This window comes from Coenobita brevimanus, chromosome 60 (assembly GCF_032717465.1).
Source record: "Coenobita brevimanus isolate Jiangsu-jjx chromosome 60, ASM3271746v2, whole genome shotgun sequence".
NCBI lineage: Eukaryota > Metazoa > Arthropoda > Malacostraca > Decapoda > Coenobitidae > Coenobita > Coenobita brevimanus.
This window is the reverse complement of record NC_137013.1, coordinates 39331153-39354934: the sequence shown is the minus strand read 5'-3', so window position 1 is coordinate 39354934 and position 23782 is coordinate 39331153. Positions and strand designations below refer to the sequence as shown.

Sequence of the window (23782 nt, the reverse complement as noted above, 5' to 3'; positions counted from 1 at the left end):
AGGAAACACCTAGGGCACCAAATGATTTTATAACAATTACTCTTAATGTTTTGGTGAAGAATAATCATCATCCTGTTACGTTGTAGATTGCAGCAGTGTATTTTATTCAGCATAGAAAATTGCCTGGAAGTCAGAAAGTTGCTATAATTTGCTAGGCAGGATTTTTGGTGTATGTTTGTAATTGAGTCATTTGAATTGATAGTCTATCTATTTATTGCCAGAAGCTATAATTCCGTTAGGGGTGGCCACAAACAAATCTCCTCCATGTCGCCCTGCTCCCAGTTCACCCCCCCCCCATATACCTCTCCACCCACATAATTAATGTACAGTTACTTTGTTTAGGTAAATCAGTGTACAGTCTGTTGTTGTGTATGACATGTTTTTGTTTGAATGGTATGAATACTGAGTGAAAGTGTAAAAATTGTTAAAATGTCATAATGTTCTTGTATGTGCAATTTTAACATTATGAATTAATAGCATGGAAAATATATCTGGTGCATGTGTGTTATGTGCTGTTCATATATATATGTGCATTTTTTTTTTCCATGATGCAGAAATTAAATGTCACAGATATGGAACGTGGAATTACAAGTCTTTATCACAGATATGGAACATGGAATTACAAGGCTTTTATAACTTACGTAATTACAGTAAGTTTCCTTATGAGTTGCCTTATGGATATTGCATTTTTATTTACTTCCATTAATGTCTTCAGTCTTATGATGAATTTATGTTTATTTTTACTGTCTCTGTATGACTTGATTTAGCTTTGGAGAGACTTTATAAAACAAGATGGTTTAAATATAACCTTCATGAACATGTTCTATACTAAAGGCTCTTCCCAAGTTGAATATACTGGTCTGGTATTAGCAAAACTGAATGTGATATTGTTACTGGATGGAAGAGATTAACAAAAGAAAAAAAAAGTCAGATACCCTCTGAAGATTATTACAAAAGAGATTAACTGCAGAAAAGAACATCAATGAATGTCTCTTATCAAAAGGACTTAAAACAGTAGAAAAGAATGTCAGTAAAGTTAGCCTAGAACTAAGAGGACTTGCATAATCAAGTAGACTAACTATTACCTGTTCTCCTTTTAAGATTTGTTTGTACTGTATTTCATTCTTGTTACCTCCAGATGCTTCTGTTGAGTTTAGGATAGACTTTTTGAACTATGAGGGTTAGAAATAGCTTTTCTGACCAATTCACCTTAAAGGTCTTTCATAAGATAGATTAGTGTTTGGGGGTAGCAGGAATGGACCAAAAGAATAAGTCATCAGATTCAAAGAGATAAAATTACAGTGCTGCTCAGATTCCATTTCCCAAGTTTACAGGACCGGTTGTACAGGGTGGCCAGTAAATAGCATGCTACCAGGCATTCAGCTGGTAGTATCTTGTGTGTTGTAGGAATGACTGTGTCTGCTGTAATGGGCATGGGTGTGACAGTGGGAGTAGGAAATGAATACCAGGCAAGTGATGTGGGGTAGACATTGGTAACACAGACTAAGCTGTCCCTGCAACACAAGGAATCATCTGGCAGAGTGGATGAGGAGCATTATATATAGGCCACCTTGTATATAAATGGTTGGGTATGTGTTTTATCACTGTACCCATAAGCATTTAATTTCTGCATTATGATTAAATTTTATGTTGATTTACAACTTTGTCCTGTGTTTGGCATGGATTGCAGAGTTCGCCTGCATTTCTTTATTTTCTCCATAGGATATCTCTTAGATTGTAAGCTTTATAAGTCATTATTATTTTTATGAGTATAAGCCTCTTAAGTAATTATTTTTAAGTAACTATTCATTATATCAGTGAGATGGTTGCATAGCTTTTTTATTGTTCTTTCCAGTTGAGGTGGGGCTTTATGTGAAAATTAAGATTTACTAAATGATTAAGATTTTAAATAGCTTATTTCTAGTAGCTCTGATACCATCAAGCTTTTGTGGTATATAATTTTGCCACTGTATTTTTTAAGGCTTATTTTCCATATTATTTAGCAGCACCCAGAGCTTTTTCATTGCCCCAATCAATTCTATTACAACTGAGGGGGGCGCCTGTGACATCCCTTAGTTTGTTAACTTTTTTTCCACTACTTGACAGTTTCTGTAGAGAGCTTGTTTGTGCACTCGGCCAACTTTTCCATCAGCCATTTATTTGTGTGTACTTTATAACACCTCACTAACTCTGAGCGCGGTGACGCCCTCCCTTTTGCTCAGCAGTGGAGAAGGAAGGCGAGCGTCTGTGCAGCTTCTATGATGAGAAAGACTGCCGCTTCAAATTCGTCTACGGGTATGATGAGAACAAAGAGCCATATGTACGTGTCCAGGAAACAATTGAGTGTCCACCAATGTTAGACCTCCTAGGTAAGTTTTTTCTTATTTCTTCTTTGGCAAAATACTGTATAAATAGGATTATAATTATTCATGAGGCAGTAACTGTGGAAATTCATGAACTTCAGAATTTTGAATCATCATGCAGTGGGACTAAGACTCAAAATAATGCACCAAATATGTTTAATGAGCCCACGTTTTGTGGATATGAATTGACAGCTCTGTAATTGATAACATCAAAATTGCAAATTTCAACAACTTTTAAACCCAGGTAATACAGGCTATATTGTATTAAATACGCAGTAATATTATAAAAGAAGGATCTCCAACAGTTTTTTAGTTGTGGAGTGTAATGTTACCCATAGGCAGAAGGATGAGGAAAGACTGAAGGAAAGAAAGACAGGAGAGGATGGAAGGAAAGAAGAATGGACCACTCACTCGATGTAATGCTGCTCTTAGGTGACTGCCCTTTCCTTCCTCTTCTGGCCTTCTTTCCTTCCTTCCTTCATTCTTTCCTCTTCCTTCTGTCAGTGGGTGACTCTACACTGAGTGACAAGCCAAATGGTTCCCTGTACACCGGGAAACCATTTACTACGCTGGGCGGTAACCATATAACCAAACAATGGTGCCTGGTGGTTTAGTTGGTAATTAAGGCACTCCAGCCGGATTGAGCCTCTGTAGGTTTATATCCAAGGGTGGTTGGGGTTTATTGCTTGCGTAATGCCACTCAGGGATGAGTCAGGCTGGTCGCTCTCATCTTAAATGTCAGGACCAACTTGCCTAGCCCTGGGCTCCAACGCTCCTCATGGGGCAACACTGGATTGGATAATGATGATGATGGTGATTATCAGTTCATAGACAGTATTTCTAATTCATTTTAAAACGTTTTCAGTATCCTCTTTCGTCATTCCCTTTAATTCCTTTTTTTTTTTTTTTTTTTTTTTTTTTTTTTTTTAAATCAAGTCCAATACAGCACCTATTTGACCCCATGTCCACAGTTGACACTGACGACTTGTTGGCCACACATCATTGTAATTTGTCTCATATTCAAGAGACTGATTTGTAATGTAATAACCTAGCAGTATTACCATTGCACAATTATATGCGTAATATTACTGAATAATCACTATTTACTATGAATATTATATGTATACAATATTCATATAATTATGTTACTTTTACAATATTATGTATTTCACTTAATTAGCTTATAAGTTCATTATAATGTGTATGTAGTATGTATTAATATATTATAACTATTAAATGTCGATGGTACGCCATTTTCGCGCGGCCGAGCAAATATAGGACTACATAATAGATAGATAGATAAATAGATAGATAGAGAGACAGATAGAAGCAGGAAGTCAAATGATGAGAAGGTGTTGTGTCTGCGAGAATCGAGCAGCGCTAAACATGCTTACACGGAGGAAAGCTGACGACAGCGGCCAGTAAGGAGATGATGCAGTTAGCTGTCAGCAGTCCTCTCGTGAGAAAGATCTGGTAACCATGAGGAACCCCTGCTACACCAGATTTTAGGAAAGAGAGTTTAGAAGGAGACAAGCGACCCTAGAGAGAGGTCGAGACGGAGATTAGCCTTAGAACAGAAAGAGAGAGAGATAGCGAGACAGGGAGGTAGCTACCCGGGACTTATACTCTTATACCTGTTTAATATTTCCAAGACAAATAAAAATAGTCCCATACTATTCTTTACCTCTCCCGTCACTACATGACATCTGGTGGGGAAACTACTACAAGATATAAAAGCCGCTCGACCACAAGTCTAAAATATACTTCTCTACAAGTAACTACAAAGTCTTTATGACAGATTTTCAAAATCCTTGAGGGGAAAAAAAAAAAAAAAAAAAGAGGTGATAGTGCTGTTTTTCTGCTTCTTAATATGCCTTTAATCTTAACTACAACAGGGGGTGGTGTGTTTGGGGGTCTTATGTGGCACCAGTGTATTTCCTTACATCTTGCATCTAATGTGGTCTTATTACTAGAGTTGGCTTGATCCTACACAGAACACACCAGACGTAAACAAATATAGTACAGTACTCTAGTGTTATAAAAGTTCTTTGACACATCATCCCTGTAGTACTTAGAAGTGGAGGGTCATAGGATGCCAGTACCAGATGCTAACCTATTGCCACCTCATCCCAAAGCCATTGTGCTTGGTGTGATTGGTGCTATTGTGGCTGTGGGTGTGGCATTGCTGCTCATGTGGAAGGTCCTCACCACCATCCATGACCGCAGGGAGTTTGCACGCTTTGAGAAGGAACGCATGATGGCACGCTGGGATACTGTGAGTGTACTGTGTTTTTATTTGTTTATTTTATTTTTTATTTATTTATTTTTTTTAACATGTTTTTCAGCAGTTAATTATCAAGTAAGAAAAGGCAATCATATGCATTTCAAAAGTTGATTATAAAATAATAATGGCCCATCCTGTATTACCCCCTCCTTGGTGTAGAGGCCTGAAGCTAGGCTGCCAAGTTCAGTACATTGAAGGGTAGGTGGCTGGCCTTCTTTCACTGATGGCATAACATGATTAAAAAACATTGTCACCTTGTGGAGATCACACCTACATGCATGTTAAGGCTGTCATTTCAATTGAGGCATCCTTACTACAAGACCACCAGGTGCTGCATAAATTATACAGCTGTATGTAAGGTTCCTGATAATGTAGTGGATACAATGCTTAAATCGTAGTGACAGCCTGTGTGCATGGATTTGAACCTTAAAAGGCGACTAGAGGTTTTGTAGACGTGTAATGCCGCCAAGGGGAGTAGCCTGCCATTAGCCTTTATTTTTAATGTACTCTACTGCAATAATCAATCCTTAGGGCACTACACTTCAGTTTTTTTATCCTACTTTTTATTATTTTTATTTTTGTGGTTATGTAGGAGTCGTCTCAGTTACTTTTGTACAGTATACAGTGTTATATACTGTATATTGTTGTAGTTATTTAATGCAGTATAATTTGTTGTAGAGTATATTGAATTGTAAATTTTAACTGGCAGCGTAAAAAGGCTATTACAATAGCTCTTCAGTCATTTCTCTCGTAGTTTTTCTACTCAGTCATCTTGTGGGCTAAGGATTCTTAGTACCTCTGTATTATGATAGCATAATAATTTTACCTGTGACATACAGTCAGTAATAAAAAGATAAAAGCAAGATAGAGAAGAATATTTAGCAGTGATACGGAGTTTACTTTTGCATATTTACAGTCCTTCCCCCCACCCCCTTCCCCAAGGATGGGGTGTGATAGGTTCCAGAAAACAAATGTCTAATGCACAGCAGCTGGAGAATTTTTCAGTATTATAGTCACAAGTTGATAGTTCTCCCACTTTCTTACGTTTGCATTTCCTGGCATTCTGGATCCTGCTTCACCTCAGTGGGTGGAAAAGACCAAGATCAGGATGATAATGAATGATGGTATATTTCAGTTATGTATTCCACATATCGGGAAAGTGCTATATTCCTGCTCTACTCATTTTACTGTAACTTGGGCCAGATTTTCATTCTTTTGCACCAGTTTCTCCTAGCTTAGTGGTAGAGACTACAGTACAGCTCTACATCCTTTACATAGCATTTCTTTGTGAATGGCAGAGTACTGTTTTAATCTGTCGTTACATCTTGGCCCTCAATGTGGAGAAGTGGCAATTTTAGGTTAAGTTAAAGAGTATACTGAAGTTTATATTATCATCACCTGTATTACTGTTTACTTCTTACCTTCTCAGGGTGAGAATCCCATCTACAAGCAGGCCACATCCACCTTCAAAAACCCGATGTATGGTGGGAAATAATCGAGTGGATTGCTTTCTGTATGCCAGATGTGGAGCGAAGCCATCCCAACATGGTTATTATGAAATATAAAGATCTGATTGAGCTTTACTATTAGCTTTGTTTTAGGCTGTCAGTAATATCATTTATTTTATTCTCAGTAATTTTATGACAGTACTGGAAGTGGGTTTGTTTCAGTGTACTATAGTCATGATTAGCATTGCATTTATTTACTTTAGCTTTTTTTTTAATTTCTTTTATGTCCTTACTTTTTTTTTTTTTTTTTTTTTTTTTTTTTTTTTTAAAGGAAGTCCATAGCTGTAACAGGTGCCTAGCATGGGTGAACTGACCTACTGCAGTTATTCTTTCTTCTTATGTTCTTACAATATTGTGTTCACATATTTTAATTTTATATACTGTATTTGGTTATCAGATAGAGCCAGGATTCCTGGGGCTTGAGTGATGAGTGAATGGAAGTATGGCCTATTGGATTGGGCAAACTTAGGCTGTCTGGACATTGCTACTCCTCACCCTCCCCTACGGTGGGAAAGGAGGTCCGGATGATGATGATGATGATGATGATGATTTGGCTTTGCTTTACCTTTTCATCTTTTGTATCTAATAATGGAGATTAGTACTATTGTCTTATTATCTTCTTTTAATTTAGCTTTTATTGCCTTTATTTCTAAACCTGAATAAGAGTACATTAGTGGGTTATAAGCACTGATATTTTATTCTCAATCTTGCCACTGAGTCCTTCAAACCGATGACTTTTTTTTAATGTATATTCTTGCTTAGACAAAATTAATTCAGCTCAGGAGACTCATGTAATTGGAGGGGTTAGATAATACTTATTTACCTCTTTTGTATCTTCACAAGAGGCCTTTCCTAAAGGTGAATAAAGCCTAGAGATAGCAAGAATAACAAAAAATGTCATTGGAGTGAAGGGTTAACTTTTTTGTTTCCCATGTGCACCATCTTTATAATATTTATATTTTTATATGTTTATTTGATCTCTCCCTTATTTCCTTCTTGTCCATTGCACCTCCTTGGGAATCACAATTATCATAACAATGTAGGTAATGTACGTACATGTATTAGCTCTTAACCCCATCAACATGATGGTATATTTTGTATTTTATTCTTTCAACCTTCAGATGAATTTATTCAGCATGATGAGTGATCAGGTTGTGAGGAGGTTTGTAGAGACTGTTCCTAACCTCTTCACCAAAGAATATATTGTTTCTCAGTGGTTATCAGCATTGTAGGTAGCAAGTATAAACTACGAAAATGCATCATCAGATTCAGGGGATTAATGCTTGTGCTGGGGAATCCAGTATTTTATGTGCCAATTGTATGCAAGTGTGTGTGTGTATGTGTATCATAGCAGGTTTGTTTTCATCTGACAGAAGTAGGGCACACCTAAGTAGAGTGTCTAGTTATGTGAAGTTTGATAAGCTTATGAGGTACATCAGCCATCCACTCTGATAACACTTGTTCATCACCCCAGCTGCCAGTGGTTAGGAATCTTTGTCAGGTTAGAGCAAACATGCTGCAGTCTGTTTGAATTTCCTTTGTATATAGGTCCTTAGTGTTTCATGTATTAATTTTATTTTGAATTTAAGCTTTATATTCAATAGAAAAAAACATTTAATGCATAGAAAGTAATTTTTTTAACTTAATGATTTTTACCTGGATAGTTAATTTATTCATAGTAGAAGCTTTACTAATTTTAACTTCTTAATGTTAAAATTTTTATAAGGTTTTTGTAACCATTCTTAAATTAAGAATTTTAAACTGAATTGAAGCCAAAACTCTTTAGGTCAGATTGCTGTCATCTGTGTTTGTCTCACCTACTGTAGTGCCTTTAGGTCAGGAATAGATGATAAAGAAAACTATGCTTGAATATAGCACACTCTGAAAATGTTAAATATTGTTGTGACATCTCACCATAATTGCTGGTAATTGACATAAGCAGTGCCTAGTTTTCCTTATCCAGGCCAGGTAATGAATGTGGCTTATGCAGTGCCTCATAAAGTACCCAGCTGATCACGAGGATAAGAACAGTTGCCTCTGGTACCATATAAATTAAAACCATATAGTCATTGGTTTGTCATTAGTGACAGCAGTACATGACAGTTCGGACTAAATTATGTCACAAGAAGTTTGGCCTTTCCTGAACTGGTGGCGATGTAAAATGTGCTGCATGAAACTTATGATGTTATGTACCAGTATCTGTGATGAGTACAATACAAGGTCAGAAAATTCTTCCCAGACATTACCAGAACCATCTGTTCTAGTCTTGAGTGATGTGTGGAACTAAGAAAGCTGTGTGTTGTGGTTTGAGTAATGTCCATAACCTTGCCAGAATCTCTCATCAAAATGTTTTATTCATTCCCCCCACCCCACCCATGGTCACAGAGCAGAGATAGCTACTTAAAAATATATATATTTAATGTGCATACATATTTCTATAGGGCAGGAAGTTTTTGAGAGAGTTGAAGCTAATGTGTTTTAGAAATTTTTAGCCCAGTGATAAAGTCTGCGTAATAATAATAAAAAAAATTAAACATGATGCATTTTCATTGGAACATTTTTTTTTTTTACATACCAAACTATGCACCATATACCAGATTGTAGTATACATATTAGAGGATGTGGAAAGAAAAATATGTAAAACTTTATACTATTTTAATATTTAAAATACTGCAAATTGAACAAGTTTAATAAGTCTTATAAATTCTCAACAAGTCAGTTTTTTAAAAATAGCTGTATTCACTTGAACAAAAAGGCAGGTTTCACTCTTGGAGCAAACAAGACTAATAAATTGGTTACCTTCAAATTTCATCAGCGCATTTGTACTTTGGCATCCTTTTACTAATACAGCACTCATTTCTGAATTAATACATCATTCAATATAAAAACTAGCACAGAACACCTACATAATTTAACATCATACAGTCGGTTACATTACTCCCTGTGATAAGGCACATAAGGGAAGGCACTAATTATTACTAAAGGAAGACAACATATGAACTGCATCTCATACACATGCAAAAATAACACTACATGAGAAAGTGCAGCACTATAGTGAATTGTCAAAAATTAGTGTTAAGTATCTAACAAGAAAAATTTTGTGATAAGTAACATTTAAAGAATACCAGCAATAAGTATGTACACTAACAAGGGCAAGTACAACCAAACTTGTGTCAGTTGCATTCTTAATCTCATTTGCATGAACCTTTACAAGCTATAAAAACCACCACACTACATGGTTGAACAACTCGCAAGGAATGATATAAAGCAACAATGGAAAATCCTTACAAAAGATCCTACGGGAGACAAATTAATACAAGCAAAACTAAGGTTGGTTCAGCACTCTGTATTACTATGAAACTACTATCTAGAGTGAGATTACAGCAAATGTAGAAAATTATGCAATTCAAGCATGGGGAAGGCAAAGCCGAGAATACGTCTTTAGCTATTGATGTTAAACTTCAAAACTGTTTTGAAAATTATTGGAGCCAGCTGTAGTAGTCAGAACGTCAAATTTAGGAACACGTACTACCATAATCAAAGGTTTGCTGATAATGCCAGCTGTCGTTGTGGAAGGTGATACATTAAATATTTCTATGTGACAGCACTATGCAGCACAAATAAAAACTTAAAGGAGAAGATACCCTGTTATTCTGGCAGGAATGAGAAATGTGAAAGGCAGTACATAATTGGCTGCGGACTGTAAGCTTTTGCTCATGACAGTACCACAAAACAATTGTCATTTAAAGGCACGTGTTATTCTGACTTACAGCTCAATTGGTAATGTATTTATAACTACATTTAACATAAGTTGCTTAATAAACATAAGACTATTAAGCACCAAATGTCTTACATACTGTACTGCATTACGAACTGTATACTGTATAGCATACTAAAAATTATTGTATAATGCTTGGAGGAAGACTCCGTTTCATGTCAGTGGCATCTATGGTCCCTTCTGAAGGCACTTAAAGTTAGTCAACGTAATTTTAATTTTCTGGGTTTGCTGCCTCCTCGTCAACATGGTCAACATTTACAAAGGGAATGGCAGGCCTTTTCTTTTGCGACCTCTCTTCCTTGGGTGCTTCGTCACCATCTAAAAAGGAACTGCTGGTATCTGATGATGCTGAGGCCTTGTTTCTCTTGGTTCTCTTATTCCTTACCTTTTCAGGTGCATCCCCATCCAGATGTTTAAGGATGTGTCGTTCAAGGGCAGACTTTAGGTTCGTGCTGTAACTGCAGATGTCACAGTTAAAACTGCGTTCACCTGTGTGTTGCTTCTGGTGAATGTACAACTGTGACTGATAAGGAAATACTTTGTCACACTGCTGGCATGTAGGCACCTTGATGGGCCCCACTGTAAAAGGCTTATCATTACGCAGGATTAAGCCCTCTATATCCTTGTCTCTGTGTTCCGTCATACAGTGGATGAGGATGTTAGCACGTGCCCACTCCCGGTGGTGGCATTCTACACAAGAGAAAGGTGCAGCCTTCTGGTGCTCCTTTTTCTTGTGCAGTTTGAGACGATAGTTGTCTTCAAAGTGATCACCACAGTGCTCACATTTAAACTCGCGCTGGGGCAAGCTTAGCTCCACGTGATCCACTGTGCCATCAAGGGCCACTGTCCGTAGGAGAATCTTGGGGTTGTCAGCTTGCTTATGTTTACGATGGATGTGGTCACGGACAGTCATTTTACTGGTGGCATAGAATGAACACACACTGCATCCAAAGGGCTTTACTCCGGTGTGGGAGCGCATGTGGACTTTATATTTCCATGTGTCATGGAAAACCTTGGAGCATTCTGCACATGTGATCATCATCCGCCGTGATGCATTAGCCTTCTTTGACACTGTGACAATGAGATGCACTTTTGAGCCATCACCATTGTCCAGTGACTCAATGTGTGCATTTGGGTGCTTTTCTCTGATATGGTTGACCAGGTCAATCTTGTGTGTAGCTTTCAACCCACAAGCTGCACACTCAAAACGCTTGCGCAGGATGTTCCTCCTCCTCTTCCCAGATGTGGATGAAGTGGTAGTATCCTCAGAACTGGTTGGACTGGTATTAATGCTCTCTTCGCTGACATTGTCTGGAAGTCCTAGAATAGTCACTTCACTACCATTCTCATCCTCAGTAGTTGACACATTTTTATCATCTGTTTTTCTGCGGTTCTTTGGGATATACTTGAGCTTGGGCTCATCAGAGTGTACAATGAGATGGACACTGGTCATATGTCGCTGCATATGCTCCCTGTAGCTGGTGGAAAAGTTACACACATCACACACATAAGGTTTCTCCCCCGTATGGCAGCGAACATGGCGCTCCAAGGAATACTTGCTGGTGTAGATGCGGTCACATATGGCACAAATATACCTCATCTTATTGCTGGCATCACGCCCAAGTGCTACCCCATCTTCCATGACAACCTTGCGAGGCGTATGTTTTGTCATAAGCTCATCAAGATCTACCTTAATGTCATCAAGAGAGACTGTCCCACTACGTTCCTTCTTGATTACATGCTGCTTGATAATGTGACTCTTAAGCTTCTCTGGGTTGACTGAGTTGAAGGAACACACTCGGCATTCATACAGCTGGTTTTCATGCTCCATCAGCATATGCTTCCGCAGGAAGTATCTGTTCGGGAACCACTGGTCACAAACCTTGCACTTGAAACTTGCTTTCTGCTCCTGGAGAGAAAAAATTAAAGCTATCACAAAGTCTGCAAATGCTGTATCATCATCCTATCCACATTTTCTGTTAGAGGATGAAGAGGTAAATAAGGGGAAAAGGACAGGCAGAAGTAGATATGAGCAGAATACCTAGTGAAGTTGATTACAAACTTACCTAATCACTCTTCAAGTATAGTATTCTTACATGCTCAGTTCTCCTATGTTAAACATGATCTACAACAAAAGTAGCTTCATAGTGGTGATATTTACTCCAAATATTCTGCTTGGTAAAAAAAAATGCTTCATCATGACACTGGAGGAACCAAAGAAAGCTCATCTGCAATCACCTCTAAGGAGAATGGGGATAGAAAAAAAAATACCAACTTTTCTGTTGTGTCTGTGTCACCCTTATGGTATGTTCATCATATTCTAAGAACCTTTAAATGAAAGAGAAACATATCACTCCTCTACGCTTAGTAAAATTTGCCAGCAAAAAGAAGTGAGATGCAGTGAATTGTAAGGAGGATTTATGTCCCAGACTACATCACAAAACTGTCCCAAGCAGAGGAAAGGGAAAGCACATGACATTTGCCTTACCTACACCTTTGCTTTTCTAATCTTTCAGTCTTCTTTAATCAGACTACTGTACCCTCCTGATATACCTTTACTGTTCGTATCACTTATAAAGACTCCAACATGTTTGCGTGTGTTGGCCTTGGTCACTTAATGGCAGTTCTCCACACCATCATTACCCAGCTGATAAGCTCCTTCACACCTTAACATGCTGAATTCCAATATAAGGCTGGCACAACTTTCATTATCCAAATACCAGATTAACTAAACAATTTCAGTACTGAGAACTATTTCAATCTATACACTGTGGCATTTGGATTTCCAGCACTCCTGTTGTGCACATACAGTAAAATACAAATTTCAAGTTTTATAAAAAAAAAAAAAATCTACTTATTTAATATCAACAAGGACATTTAAATACTAGGTCATTATCTCCCACATTTATAGTGACAAAGTTCTATGTTCTAGACTGACCCCCCTCCCCACATGCACATACATAAGCATGCACGTATGTAACTTGCAATACTTTGGTGATAGAAACTCCGTGTACAAACAGCTAGATAAGGAGTTTATTACAAGCTCACAGTAAAATAGTCTACCCTTCTTGGCTGACCGATATCAACTGATGCAATAACGCCGTCTTCAGGCGTGGGAGAGCATGCTGACCTAGCAAAATTTAGTGGGGGCATGTATGCATTGGGGGGGACATATATACATCGGTGGTAGACATATTGTGGAGGGGGTACACGTACACACTCCATCTCTAAGATGTATGTTTTGTTTTGTTCCATTTTTAAAGGCTCCAACATGCTTGTGTGTTGGCCTTGGTCACATCATGGCAGCTTTCCACACTGCTCGATCTCTGGCAGCTTCCCTATTCATTTCCTTATTCCAGAAGTCACATTCAATGACCCTGTCCCAGGTCTTTTTCGGTCTACCTCTCACAACCCTACCCCTAATGTTAACAGGTCCCATTTTCTGCACCCAATTACCGTATTTTGCGGCATATAAGGCATTGTAGTGTGAAAGATGCACCCTAATACTGAAAGGGCAGTTCTGAGGGGGGGGGGGATGTCTCAAGTAAGATAGCGGAAAGGTTGCTTGCCACGAGTAATTTTAACTCAAATACACACTCACCTTTCAGAATCTCTACTCACAACTGTTGATCGGGCATTGGTTTATTTATTTTTATGTAAAAGAATGGTACAAGAAAAGAAAGCAAACATAGCTCCTTCCTTACAAAAAGTTACTTTGTTCCACGATACCATGTTGACACTGATTATGTTTATGAACTGTCCGATTTCTTTCATACAATACTCTGAGAATTAATGTTCTTTTTCATTAAAGTATAATTAATACGTATTAATATATATATAGATAAATATTATTTTTCTTGAATTGAAAACTTGATAAAATCTGTTCTTTAATTTAAGAAAATATAAAGGCCATTAAAATTAGAAATATATTAACTCCAAATCAGTTGCCTGTATGTATATTAAAATCAAAAGCAACAAACAGAATTTTTAGAAAATCAAGTACAGTGAATGTTTACAGCATTTTATTTACCCTAAATTCCTAAATGTACCCTGTACTTGTCACTGTTCTTGCTCAACAACTCCCATGTTTTCAGTATTTTCTCACATTCAGGCTCGACTGAGTGCAATATGAGACTACTGTAACTTGCCCTTGATGTCTCATTACTTACAGACAACACATTCACTTCCTTAACTGAAAAAATATACAACAACAAACCAACCAACTGAAATACAACACAAGTCTTTTCTGCTCTGCTGAATAGTAAAATAAACATAAGGTAATCCCTCTAAGACCCATATGCCCAAGTCCTGCACATTCTAGGCTCAGGTCCTTGGACACCCCCCACCCCCCCCCAAAAAAAGCTGATAAGTGTTCATCCCTACTTTAACCTGCCGCGTCCCGGAGACATGAATTCACGTCCTCACATGATGTGCACTCATATCCCAGAGACGTAAATTAACGCGGCAACATTGCAAGGTCCCTAATTTGCACAATTTTCAATTTTCGCGAGTGATTTTTGGCACGTATACACGGGACACCTTCCTCTATTCCTCTACAAGATGCCAAGCAGGGACAATGCCTTACACCGCATAACCTCTCCCCCCCCCTGCACGCCATTGTCTCGGCAATTCACCTGTTACCAATGACCTGGCCAATAAAGACATTCAGGGCGAGTGATTCCCCAATCGATGACAATGTGGGGGATAAAGTTTACATAGCATTAGAGGAAGAAACAGTCAGAAATGATGATCAGGTAATGTGGCAAAAAAAGGTCATGAATGGTGATGAGTTAGTGAGTGAAACAATGCTTATAATGCCTATATTACTGTTTGAAAACCAATATACTCTTGTACTACATATAAATTCGTACCAAGTAAATAAATAAATACTGTTTATGAGTGGATAAAATAGTTACCCTCCCATAGAACTCGTTTTTTTGGTGCCAGCCTGTTAGAAAACCCAGTCAGGTAAGGAGGTACTCGTACCTGAATCGAGTATTTTAAACCTCAGGTGTGCGATTTCTGTATGAATTTTCGATGTTTCTCACCAAAAGCAGATGTTTGAGAGGGGGGGGGGGTCCAAAAATGTCGGGACTGGGGCGTACCACTGCCCAGAAAACGTCGGGATAAGGCGGGTTAAATTTGCCACACAGTGATGAACAGCTGTTTTTGCGTGTAGTAGAGCTCTCCTGCATCCTCCCATCCCCACTTCCCACCTAACTACTGTCGTGTGTACACGCTCGTTGCCATGGCTACCCCTCGTGCTCGTTTTTGTGAATAAACAGTGAATAAACTGCAATACCTCGCCATTAGACCACATGGGAATTTACAGTGTTGTGCAGTGTTAAGAAATTAGAATTCAGAGTGAAATCGATTAAGTGCAGAGTGCAACACTGGCATGTTGTCACTTGTGTGGAGCAAGTAAGAAGAGAATGTGCAGTGTTAAACAACTATAATTCACAGTGCAAAGGATTAAGTGCTGCACAACACTGGATTACTGTATGTGCTTCAAGAGCACTTTCACCACTGTCAGTGCCTTAGAGGTGGTGAGTTAATCTTCGCGACGGCCACGGACGTGTTATAAGTACCCTGTACACTGCTAAATATTTTCCTTACTTCTAACTTCTCATTCTCTGGTTCCTTTTCATTTACTCCATGCATTCTGTCCCTTATTTATGTGAACAGGGTCTTAAATAGGTGCTGTGCCTGTCCAGTAGGGAGTTTTTTAGGTGGTTTTCAAAGTTAGGTTGGTCCATAAGTACCTGTCCAGGAGGAATTTTCCCAAGTCCCAGACAATACCCCAAATCCAGGACATGCCTTTGGCTCTATTATGTTGGATCTTGGAGGGATTATCATACTCTTGAACAATACTTTGTCACCATCACTAATTATGCACTTTCACTAACCTCTAAATACCTCTACAAGAATATAACAATGGAACACTTGTATATACACACGAAACAAAAAGCAGATTACAATGCTTTCCAACTGAAGTTCAATATAGTGAGGCTGTCTGGGAGCAGAGTATACAGCTGTCTCTACCCTCTTCCCTCAATATCACTCCCTCACTGTCAGCTATGTTTGCCTCCCAATGTCAACAATTAACAAAGCAGATTTACCTGTCCAGAATTTACAAAAAAAACTGTCATGCACTTCAAAACATATCGAGAATAATGAAAACATCCAGTGTTATCCCTTAGCCTTCCAGCTGCTATGACACACACACACACAAACGTAAGCGTACATGCCGTATGCAACATGCACTCAGCATATTATAGTGAGCTACCATTGTACGGTACGTGACAGCTCTAAGAAAAACACAAGGAAAATGCAGCCACATTATCAAATATCAAAACACAATTTTGCACTGAAAATGCCAATATGAATACCAGATAAAGAGCTAGATAAATAAAATTATGGATGTACAGGTACCCAGACAGACTGACATTCATTCTACCACCTGACTCCGCTACACACACAATCCTTCTCATTAAATGTCACATCAAAATCCTTCTTCATTCCCACAAACATTTTCTGTCAGTCTCAGTCATGAGATTAGTTAAGCGAGGGAGTGCCTTCCTCTTTCTTATCCTGTTTTGTTTTAACAGTTTAGTCAAAGAAGCTGCCAAGCATGGGCTAACTGACCAACTGCAATTATTCTCTTATTACTGTATTGCTAATGCAAATGTTTTTACTGCACATGCAAAATTTTTCACTCAAGGGGCATTTGATTCAATCACATAAGCCTGATTAGTGCAAGATGTTTCCTGAAGTGAATAAAACCATCTGGTGAGCAAGATTAAATTTCCCTATAAAATATACTACAGTACTGGGTTGAAGGGATAATGATAAGTGGTTTATCACTAACCCTCTACCTGGACTTCTCCCACTCCTCTCTCCTTAACTATACCCATACCACACCCATACCCAAGCACACATGCACTGGGTTGCATTCAAGCATTCACCATCGCCAATCATGACAGCTTTGCTAGGGCAGTAGTGAGGCAGAGTGTGAATGGGATAGCTCACTCTGATTACTTCGTTTGCTGTGAAATGGTGGACGCTGCTAGTCTGCTATGAATGCCTGTCAAGAACTACTAATTTCAAATATCGTATTTTATGTTACTCAGTATATTTAATCCTACTTTCATAACTAGTGTAAATGGCTAAGCCCTAAGTGGCGTTGACACTTTCTGCACCCAATCATCATCATCCATCCTCTCCACATACCCAAACCATCTCAATCTACTTTTCCTCATCACAACACCAATGCACTCCAGTCCCATCCTACCTCTTTAACTATTCCATCCTAAACCTAGACACCCAAGGCCTTGCACTCAAGGACGCACTGTACATCCACCCAATCATTGTCATTTCTGTACATTTGAGCCTGAGAATATCCTCTCCCTTTACGGCCCAGGTCTCACTACCATACAGCATTACACTCCTAACACATGCCGCATACAAAGATCCCTTAGTACGGAGGGAAAGCCCTCTCAATGTCAGGAGCGGCAACAGCTCCCTGAACTTCTAACCACTCCTCACTCCAGCCACAGGGCTAGCTCCATCCCCACCTCCAGTACATAACATGTCTTCCAAATAATAAAACTCTTCCACATACTCAAGAGACTCACCAGCAAGATCAATCCTTTCATGCCTGACAATATCCACATGCTCTCCCTGACACACCACACACAAGAAATCAGCATTATCTCGCAGTCAACCTCTAATATCACTACATCTCTTATGGACCCACTTATCACAAACAATGCACAAGATGGAATTAGTTCCCACGACCTTGTGGCAAATCACACAACAGTACCACCAACAGCCCAAGATACCATCAGTTTTATCTGCATTTGCTCTTAAGTGAAGCAGTGTTGTGGTGTGGATGTGATAGAATGCATTAGCAGAAATACACTAAGGTGGTTTGGCCATGTGGAGAGGATAGAGAGTGAGAGACTGACGAGGAGAAGGCACATGGGCCCGATGGGGTCCCTCCTGTTGTCCTCAAGAACTGTGCTTCTGTGCTTACACCCTTCCTGGGTAAACTCGTTCGCCTTTGTCTATCAACTTGTACCTTTCCTTCTTGTTGGAAGTTTGCTCTCATTCAGGCTGTCCCAAAGAAGGGAGACCATTCCCAACCCTTTTCCAACTGCTTTACCATCCTGTATTTCAGAAGTTTTTGAGTCATTTTTAAAGCATGTTTCCTGTCACAACCTTCTTCCCAATCGTCAGTATGGGTTCTGTCAGGGACGCTCCACTGGCGATCTTCTCACCTACCTTTCAGACGCCTGGTCATCCTCGTTTCGGACTTCGGCAAAAGCTTTGCCACTGCACTTGACATCTCAATGGCATTCGATTGAGTCTGGCATAAATCTTTAATTTCCAAACTACCCTCTTATGGTTTCTATCCTTCTATCTGTGCCTTTATCTCTAGCTTCCTTTCTGGTCATTCTATAGCTGCTGCTGTAGACAGCCACCGTTCTTCTCCTACAGATATCAATAGTAGTGTTCCTCAGGGCTCTGTCCTATCACCAACTCTCTTTCTTTTGTTCATCAATGACCTTCTAAACTGTATATCTAACCCTATCTACTCATACGTTGATGTCTCCACCCTCACCTTTCCATTCACTTCCCACAGCATCCATCTCAGTAGTTGCTTAAACAAACAAGAGATGAGGCCATGGCACACCTAGTGTCTGACTTGGCTCATATCTCTGCTTGGGGTAAAAGTAATCTTGTTGTTTTTAATGCATCAAAAAAATTCTTTCATCTATCAACCCGATAAAATCTTCCACAGAGTACCCTCTAGTTTTTAACAACAGCCACCTTAATCCTGCATCATCTTTAAACATACCTGGGGTTTCATTCTCTCAGGATTTATCTTGGAAAGAACATATTACCTCTGTCATAAAATCTGCTTCCAAGATCTCAGCTGCCGTATTCTTAAAAATAATCCCTTCCCTAAACTTTCCCTTCCTGTCAAAGGAGTTTTGATTTTCATCAGTATCCAAACAGATTCCCTTCAAAGGGAAAGGAAAATGTTCAGGTTAGTAGCTCTGTTAAGCTAAAATGACCCATCCTGCTGATATTTGGTATGGTGGAGCGTTAGATTTGTTAACTAATACATCAAAACACACATATCTCGTGTTGGATAATGAAAGCACAACACATCTGAGACGTGGCAGGTTGCCGCCACATCCAAACTGTTGGTTTCTATTCAGTCTTAATTGCCATTCCGGCCAACACCGCAGCAGTGTTCACTCCTCAAGACAATATTTTGATGATAAATTATATTCAAGGAATATTATTAGCTTTAATGTAATTATTTGTAAATGTATGAATCACTTGTCAACATGCATCTCATGTACTTGCATGGCAGCGCTCACTTTTTTTTTTCCAGCTGCAAGACATGAACCGAACTACTATAGTGACCTTGAAGGAAGCTTTTCCATTTCTGGGCAAATTAACAAGAAAACTGGATGAATACCAGAGGTGGTACATCGTCTGCTCTGTTTATATCTGGCTAAACATCTCACCCAACATAGGTAACACTTTTAAAGGGACACAAATAGCACTTAAAAAATCAGTACAGTATATTGTTGTAAATCGTATTAACGAAATTGTACAGTACCTTTCATCAAAACTGTATTTTACATATATTTAAGACAACAAACTACAAAAGAATGCAAACAAACTGAGAACAGATTTTTGAAGAGATAGGTCAAATGATTCCGTAAAGTTCCACTAATTTCGGCTGCTCGAAGGGAAGACCTTATCTGAGCGAGTTTGAAAGGGGTATGAGGCTAGGAAGGCCAAGAAGGTTGAGAAATACGGTGGATGAGTGTGTGAGGAAGAGAGGTATTTGGTGAGGATAAGGGACTGATGAGATCGAGCTGGCTCAATGAATTTTGTGCATGAAATGTGCGTAACCAGGGATTTGCCATCCCTTTTTAACGTGACAGCGTTCAGATTGGCTCTATCAGATACGTATATGCAATTTAACAGAACATGGCAAAATTTGGGGGGCCTATAAGATGGAGCCAGGATTCTGAGGGCTTGAATGATGAGTGAATGGAAGTGTGGCCTACTGAACTGGGAAAACTTTGACTGTCTGGATGTTGCTACTCCTCACCCTGCCCTACGGTGGGAACAAAGTCCAGATGATGATGATGATGAACATCTTGGAAATGTATGCTGCAATTAATAGGTTAAAAATAGTCTAAACTGGCACTCATAACTCTGACAAAGAACTAGGGATCTAGAGGTACAATAAACAAACTTATACTCAAAAATTAATTTCAGCAAGTTAAATAATGTAAAGATTAGCCCTTCAATGTGATGATATCCTTTTTATTAGCTACCGTACAGCATATTCCTTCTACAGTCTGGCGATTTCCTGTAAACCAGGAAATCATTAACAACAATGGGTGGTAACCTTATAACCAACCAACAAGTGTTCCCTACATAACAAGTGAGTTAGTGAAGAGTTAGTGCCCCTGCCCGGAAAACAACTAATTAAAAATACAAACAAGAAACCTCGGACCAGGACTTATCAACAGGTGACGACTAAGGTCCAAACAAAGGACAAGGTACAGATTGTGACATAGAATGTAAGGGGTGCAAATGATGAGGTGAAGGAGAGAGAGAGAGAGAGAGAGAGAGAGAGAGAGAGAGAGAGAGAGAGAGAGAGAGAGAGATTGGCCAGGTGCTTGAGGGTGCCAAAGGGGACATATGAAGAATAACTGAGATTAAATGGGAGGTGAGAGTGTGGGAGTATGGATGAGGTATACGTGCAAGAGTAGGTGTGAATGAAAGGCCACAAGAAGGAGTATGTATTGTTGTGTGGAAGAGATGAATGGAGAACGTATGAGAGTATGGATCAGTTGGCTCAAGGATTGTGTGGGTATGATTAAAAGTTGGACTACAAATGTGGGCAGCTGTATGTGTGTATGTACCAATGCAAGATCATGCAAGTAAAGGGAACGCCTCCCTTCCCTTTCCCCCCAGTCGTCTCGTGTGAGGTGCAAATCGCAGGTCGTCAAGCATTTCAACCCTCACTGTTCAGCCTGTACACTCAAGGAATGACCTTTAATTCATTTATATAAAAAAATATGATCTCTCGCCTCCCTTTTCCCACATAGACCGCCACTCAGACTACAAAAATAAGTCGATACTATCATATACAAAATAAACACTTTAAAATGCCACGTAAATTCACAGTAATTTTTTTTTAACTGAAACCTCACATATTATTTATTGATAAACTTCAAAATACACATATCTAGTCATTTCACACCATTTCATCACCACTGACATTGTTTTTCCATTTAAAAAAAAAAAAAAAAAAAAAAAAAAAAAAAAAAAAAGCATTACCTATGTGTGACTGATATCATGTGAAAATTTGCACACTTTCTACACAGCACAGGAAGGGTCTAGGAAGCTTAGAGCTGCATTGCCAGGTGCATCTAACGTTTCTCCTCAATTTCGCAAGGAAAAAAAACTGCTTTTCGAAACTTGAAAAATCGGCCCCGTGGTCCGCCAGTGGGTCCCGACAAATTTTGGAGGCTCAGCCACGAAGGGGTTATGCCAAATACCATATTGTATTAATGAGTCAATTTAGTGAGAGGACTAATATACCTGCAGAATGTTATGTAGCTACTTTAAAATACATATAAATCATCATAACCTTTTTTCCACCTAAGGATGTAACCAATACAACAGAAGTTCTAACCTTGGGAGGGGGTGCTGGTGGCATGAGGATCCTTGCCTCCTGAGACTGTGATGGCGAGGGAGACATGATGTTACTCATGGAATCATCAGGATCTCGTGCCACAAATTCATTGCGGTCGTCGTCGTCGTCGTCGTCATCGTCATCATCATCATCATCGTCGTCGTCATCATCCTGTGGGGCAACGATTGGGCTGATGCGGCCATGGGGGAGAATCTCATCGGGCTCGTCTGCCATCTCTTCGTCTTTGTCCTCCCAAACGCTCTCCTTTTCTGGTTTGAACCCACCACTGGGGATGATCTTGCCATGTGTGTCTGGAACTATGGCCTCCCTGTCTCCCTTCTTCTCAGGCTCAAAGATCTCTGCACTGTCATCTGGGAGGCTGATGCACGGACCGCCGTCTTTGGCCTCCTTTTGCAATTCCTGGGTCGCCACTTTCACTTTCTTGGGACTTTTGGAAGACTTCTTAGACCTCTTTTTTTCATGGGATTTCTTCAACTTAACACTCTTTGATTTGGATTTCTTTGACTCCTTGCTGGGGGGTGATGCTTTCTTCTCTCTAGGTGTCAGCTCTTCATTGTTATTGTTATTGTTGTTATTGTTTGTAGCAGCCGTATTCTTCACACCCTTTTTCTTGTTATTGTTATTATTGTTATTCAACATCACATCCGAATCTTTCACCTTTTCCTTCTTGGGTTTTTTCTTGGGGCTTCCAGTGACATTTTCCTCATCCTTGTTTTTGTGTGCCGAGTTCTCCTCCCTATCCCTCTTCATTGCACCTCCGTCATGCTTGGATGGGCCAAAGAATTCCTTTATACTCAGCTGCAACCCATCCTTCTTCTTTTTAGGTGTCATTTTTCTCTGCTGCTTCCCCCAAACATACACCTGCAACAAGTTATGACAGATTAATTTGTCTTTTGTGGTGATATATATATATATATTTTTTCCTGTCACTAACCCCTTAACCTGTGCCTGCCTCAACTTTTACGATTCATTTTCACACACCATATAAATCGATTTGGAGAGGATACCTTAAGTCCAAAAGTCCTATCTCTTCCCCCTCCCCTTCTGTTCATTACCCTAACTTGTCCCTGCAGCACCACTAAAAAAATTCACCCCTTTTATACAATGACATAAATTTTATTGTTAACCATGCTGATTTATTGTTAACCACACTGTATAAAATAATCTCCAAATGGCAAGAATAAATAAATGTTGGCATACTCAATGTATTACCATAGTTCCTCAAATTCTTGCAGTTTGGTGAAAGCATAAATCAATCTTTCTGCTCTTATAGGACTTACTGTCATACACAAAGCATAAAATAATGTCTAAAAGCTCTTTATGCCAACAGTATCAAATAACTAGTGTTTTTCTGTACAATGACTATCATTTTCATCAGTTCACATGCCTGCATAAAACTGCACTCAGCTAAACTGACTGCACCTAAGCTCATTGAAAGTTCCTTCAGCTTCACTCCCATTGAAAAAAGAAAAAAAAGAAAAAAAAGGGGAGTGGCAGCGTCTTTGTCTTCTCCCGCAATCTTCCTTATTCCCTTCTTAACCTCCTCCCAATAGCCTAGGGTTGATATCCACTTAGAATCTTCATTATTCCGCAAAAACAATTACGACCCTGATATACATGTTTCAATAAAGTCCACGGGCCCTTCACAAGCCGAGATTAAAAATGGCTGTGCGGAAAACGTAGAGTATGACTGTCGTATAGCTTATTCTCAATTTACTGCTTATTCCGACAATGAATACTCTTGAAGAAGGTAGCACAATATGTTCCCCTACTACAGTATTCAACTGCTATGGACAAACACATAGTCAGAGGGGTGAAAATGGGCGAAACCTAACAAGTTTTACCTTTCTATCCCATGCCCGATCAAAACAGAGGTGCTATTAAAATGGCCGAGAACTTCGCGTAGAGTAAACCGTCCTCTTGCCAAACTAGTTCTTTTGTTGTTTCCATCATTAATAAGTAATTATATCACCAAATAGGATTTTCATATATTAATAAAAGCTTTCTACTATGAATGAAATAATTGCTAACAATGGAATATGACAGGCTTACAGGTGTCGACTAATTTCAGCTACAGTAATAATAATCAAG

At 39.1% G+C, this 23782-nt stretch overlaps 2 protein-coding genes across 4 annotated transcripts in view; one reads left to right on the top strand and one right to left on the bottom strand.

The window, feature by feature from the left end:
* mys (position-specific antigen beta subunit myospheroid) overlaps positions 1-8595 on the top strand; it is a 42888-nt gene extending 34293 nt beyond the window's left edge. For 2 of the 3 annotated variants that reach the window (XM_080274883.1, XM_080274884.1), the window contains exons 15-17: positions 2223-2369; positions 4499-4638; positions 6077-8595. In XM_080274883.1, coding sequence (XP_080131009.1) covers positions 2223-2369; positions 4499-4638; positions 6077-6142 — 353 coding nt within the window. In that variant the 3' untranslated portion in view covers positions 6143-8595. The remainder of the gene's footprint in view (positions 1-2222; positions 2370-4498; positions 4639-6076) is intronic. The other variant, XM_080274885.1, reaches the window with a different exon arrangement.
* Positions 6347-23582, bottom strand: LOC145403040 (uncharacterized). The gene is made up of 3 exons (XM_080274881.1): positions 23536-23582; positions 21671-22552; positions 6347-11842 (listed from the first exon to the last, which is right to left on the bottom strand). The coding sequence occupies exons 2-3, from the start codon at positions 22520-22522 to the stop codon at positions 10145-10147; spliced, it is 2550 nt and encodes an 849-aa protein (XP_080131007.1). The 5' UTR covers positions 22523-22552; positions 23536-23582; the 3' UTR covers positions 6347-10144.
* Positions 23583-23782: the final 200 nt, after the last annotated feature.

What these genes read in the sequence shown, in the direction of transcription:
- LOC145403040 (XM_080274881.1), bottom strand. Translation starts at nt 22,522, where the DNA reads ATGACACCTAAAAAGAAGAAGGATGGGTTGCAGCTGAGTATAAAGGAA. An exon ending in CACCAGCACCCCCTCCCAAG is followed by an intron (nt 11,843 to 21,670) that starts GTTAGAACTTCT and finishes TTTTCTCTCCAG; the next exon opens with GAGCAGAAAGCAAGTTTCAA.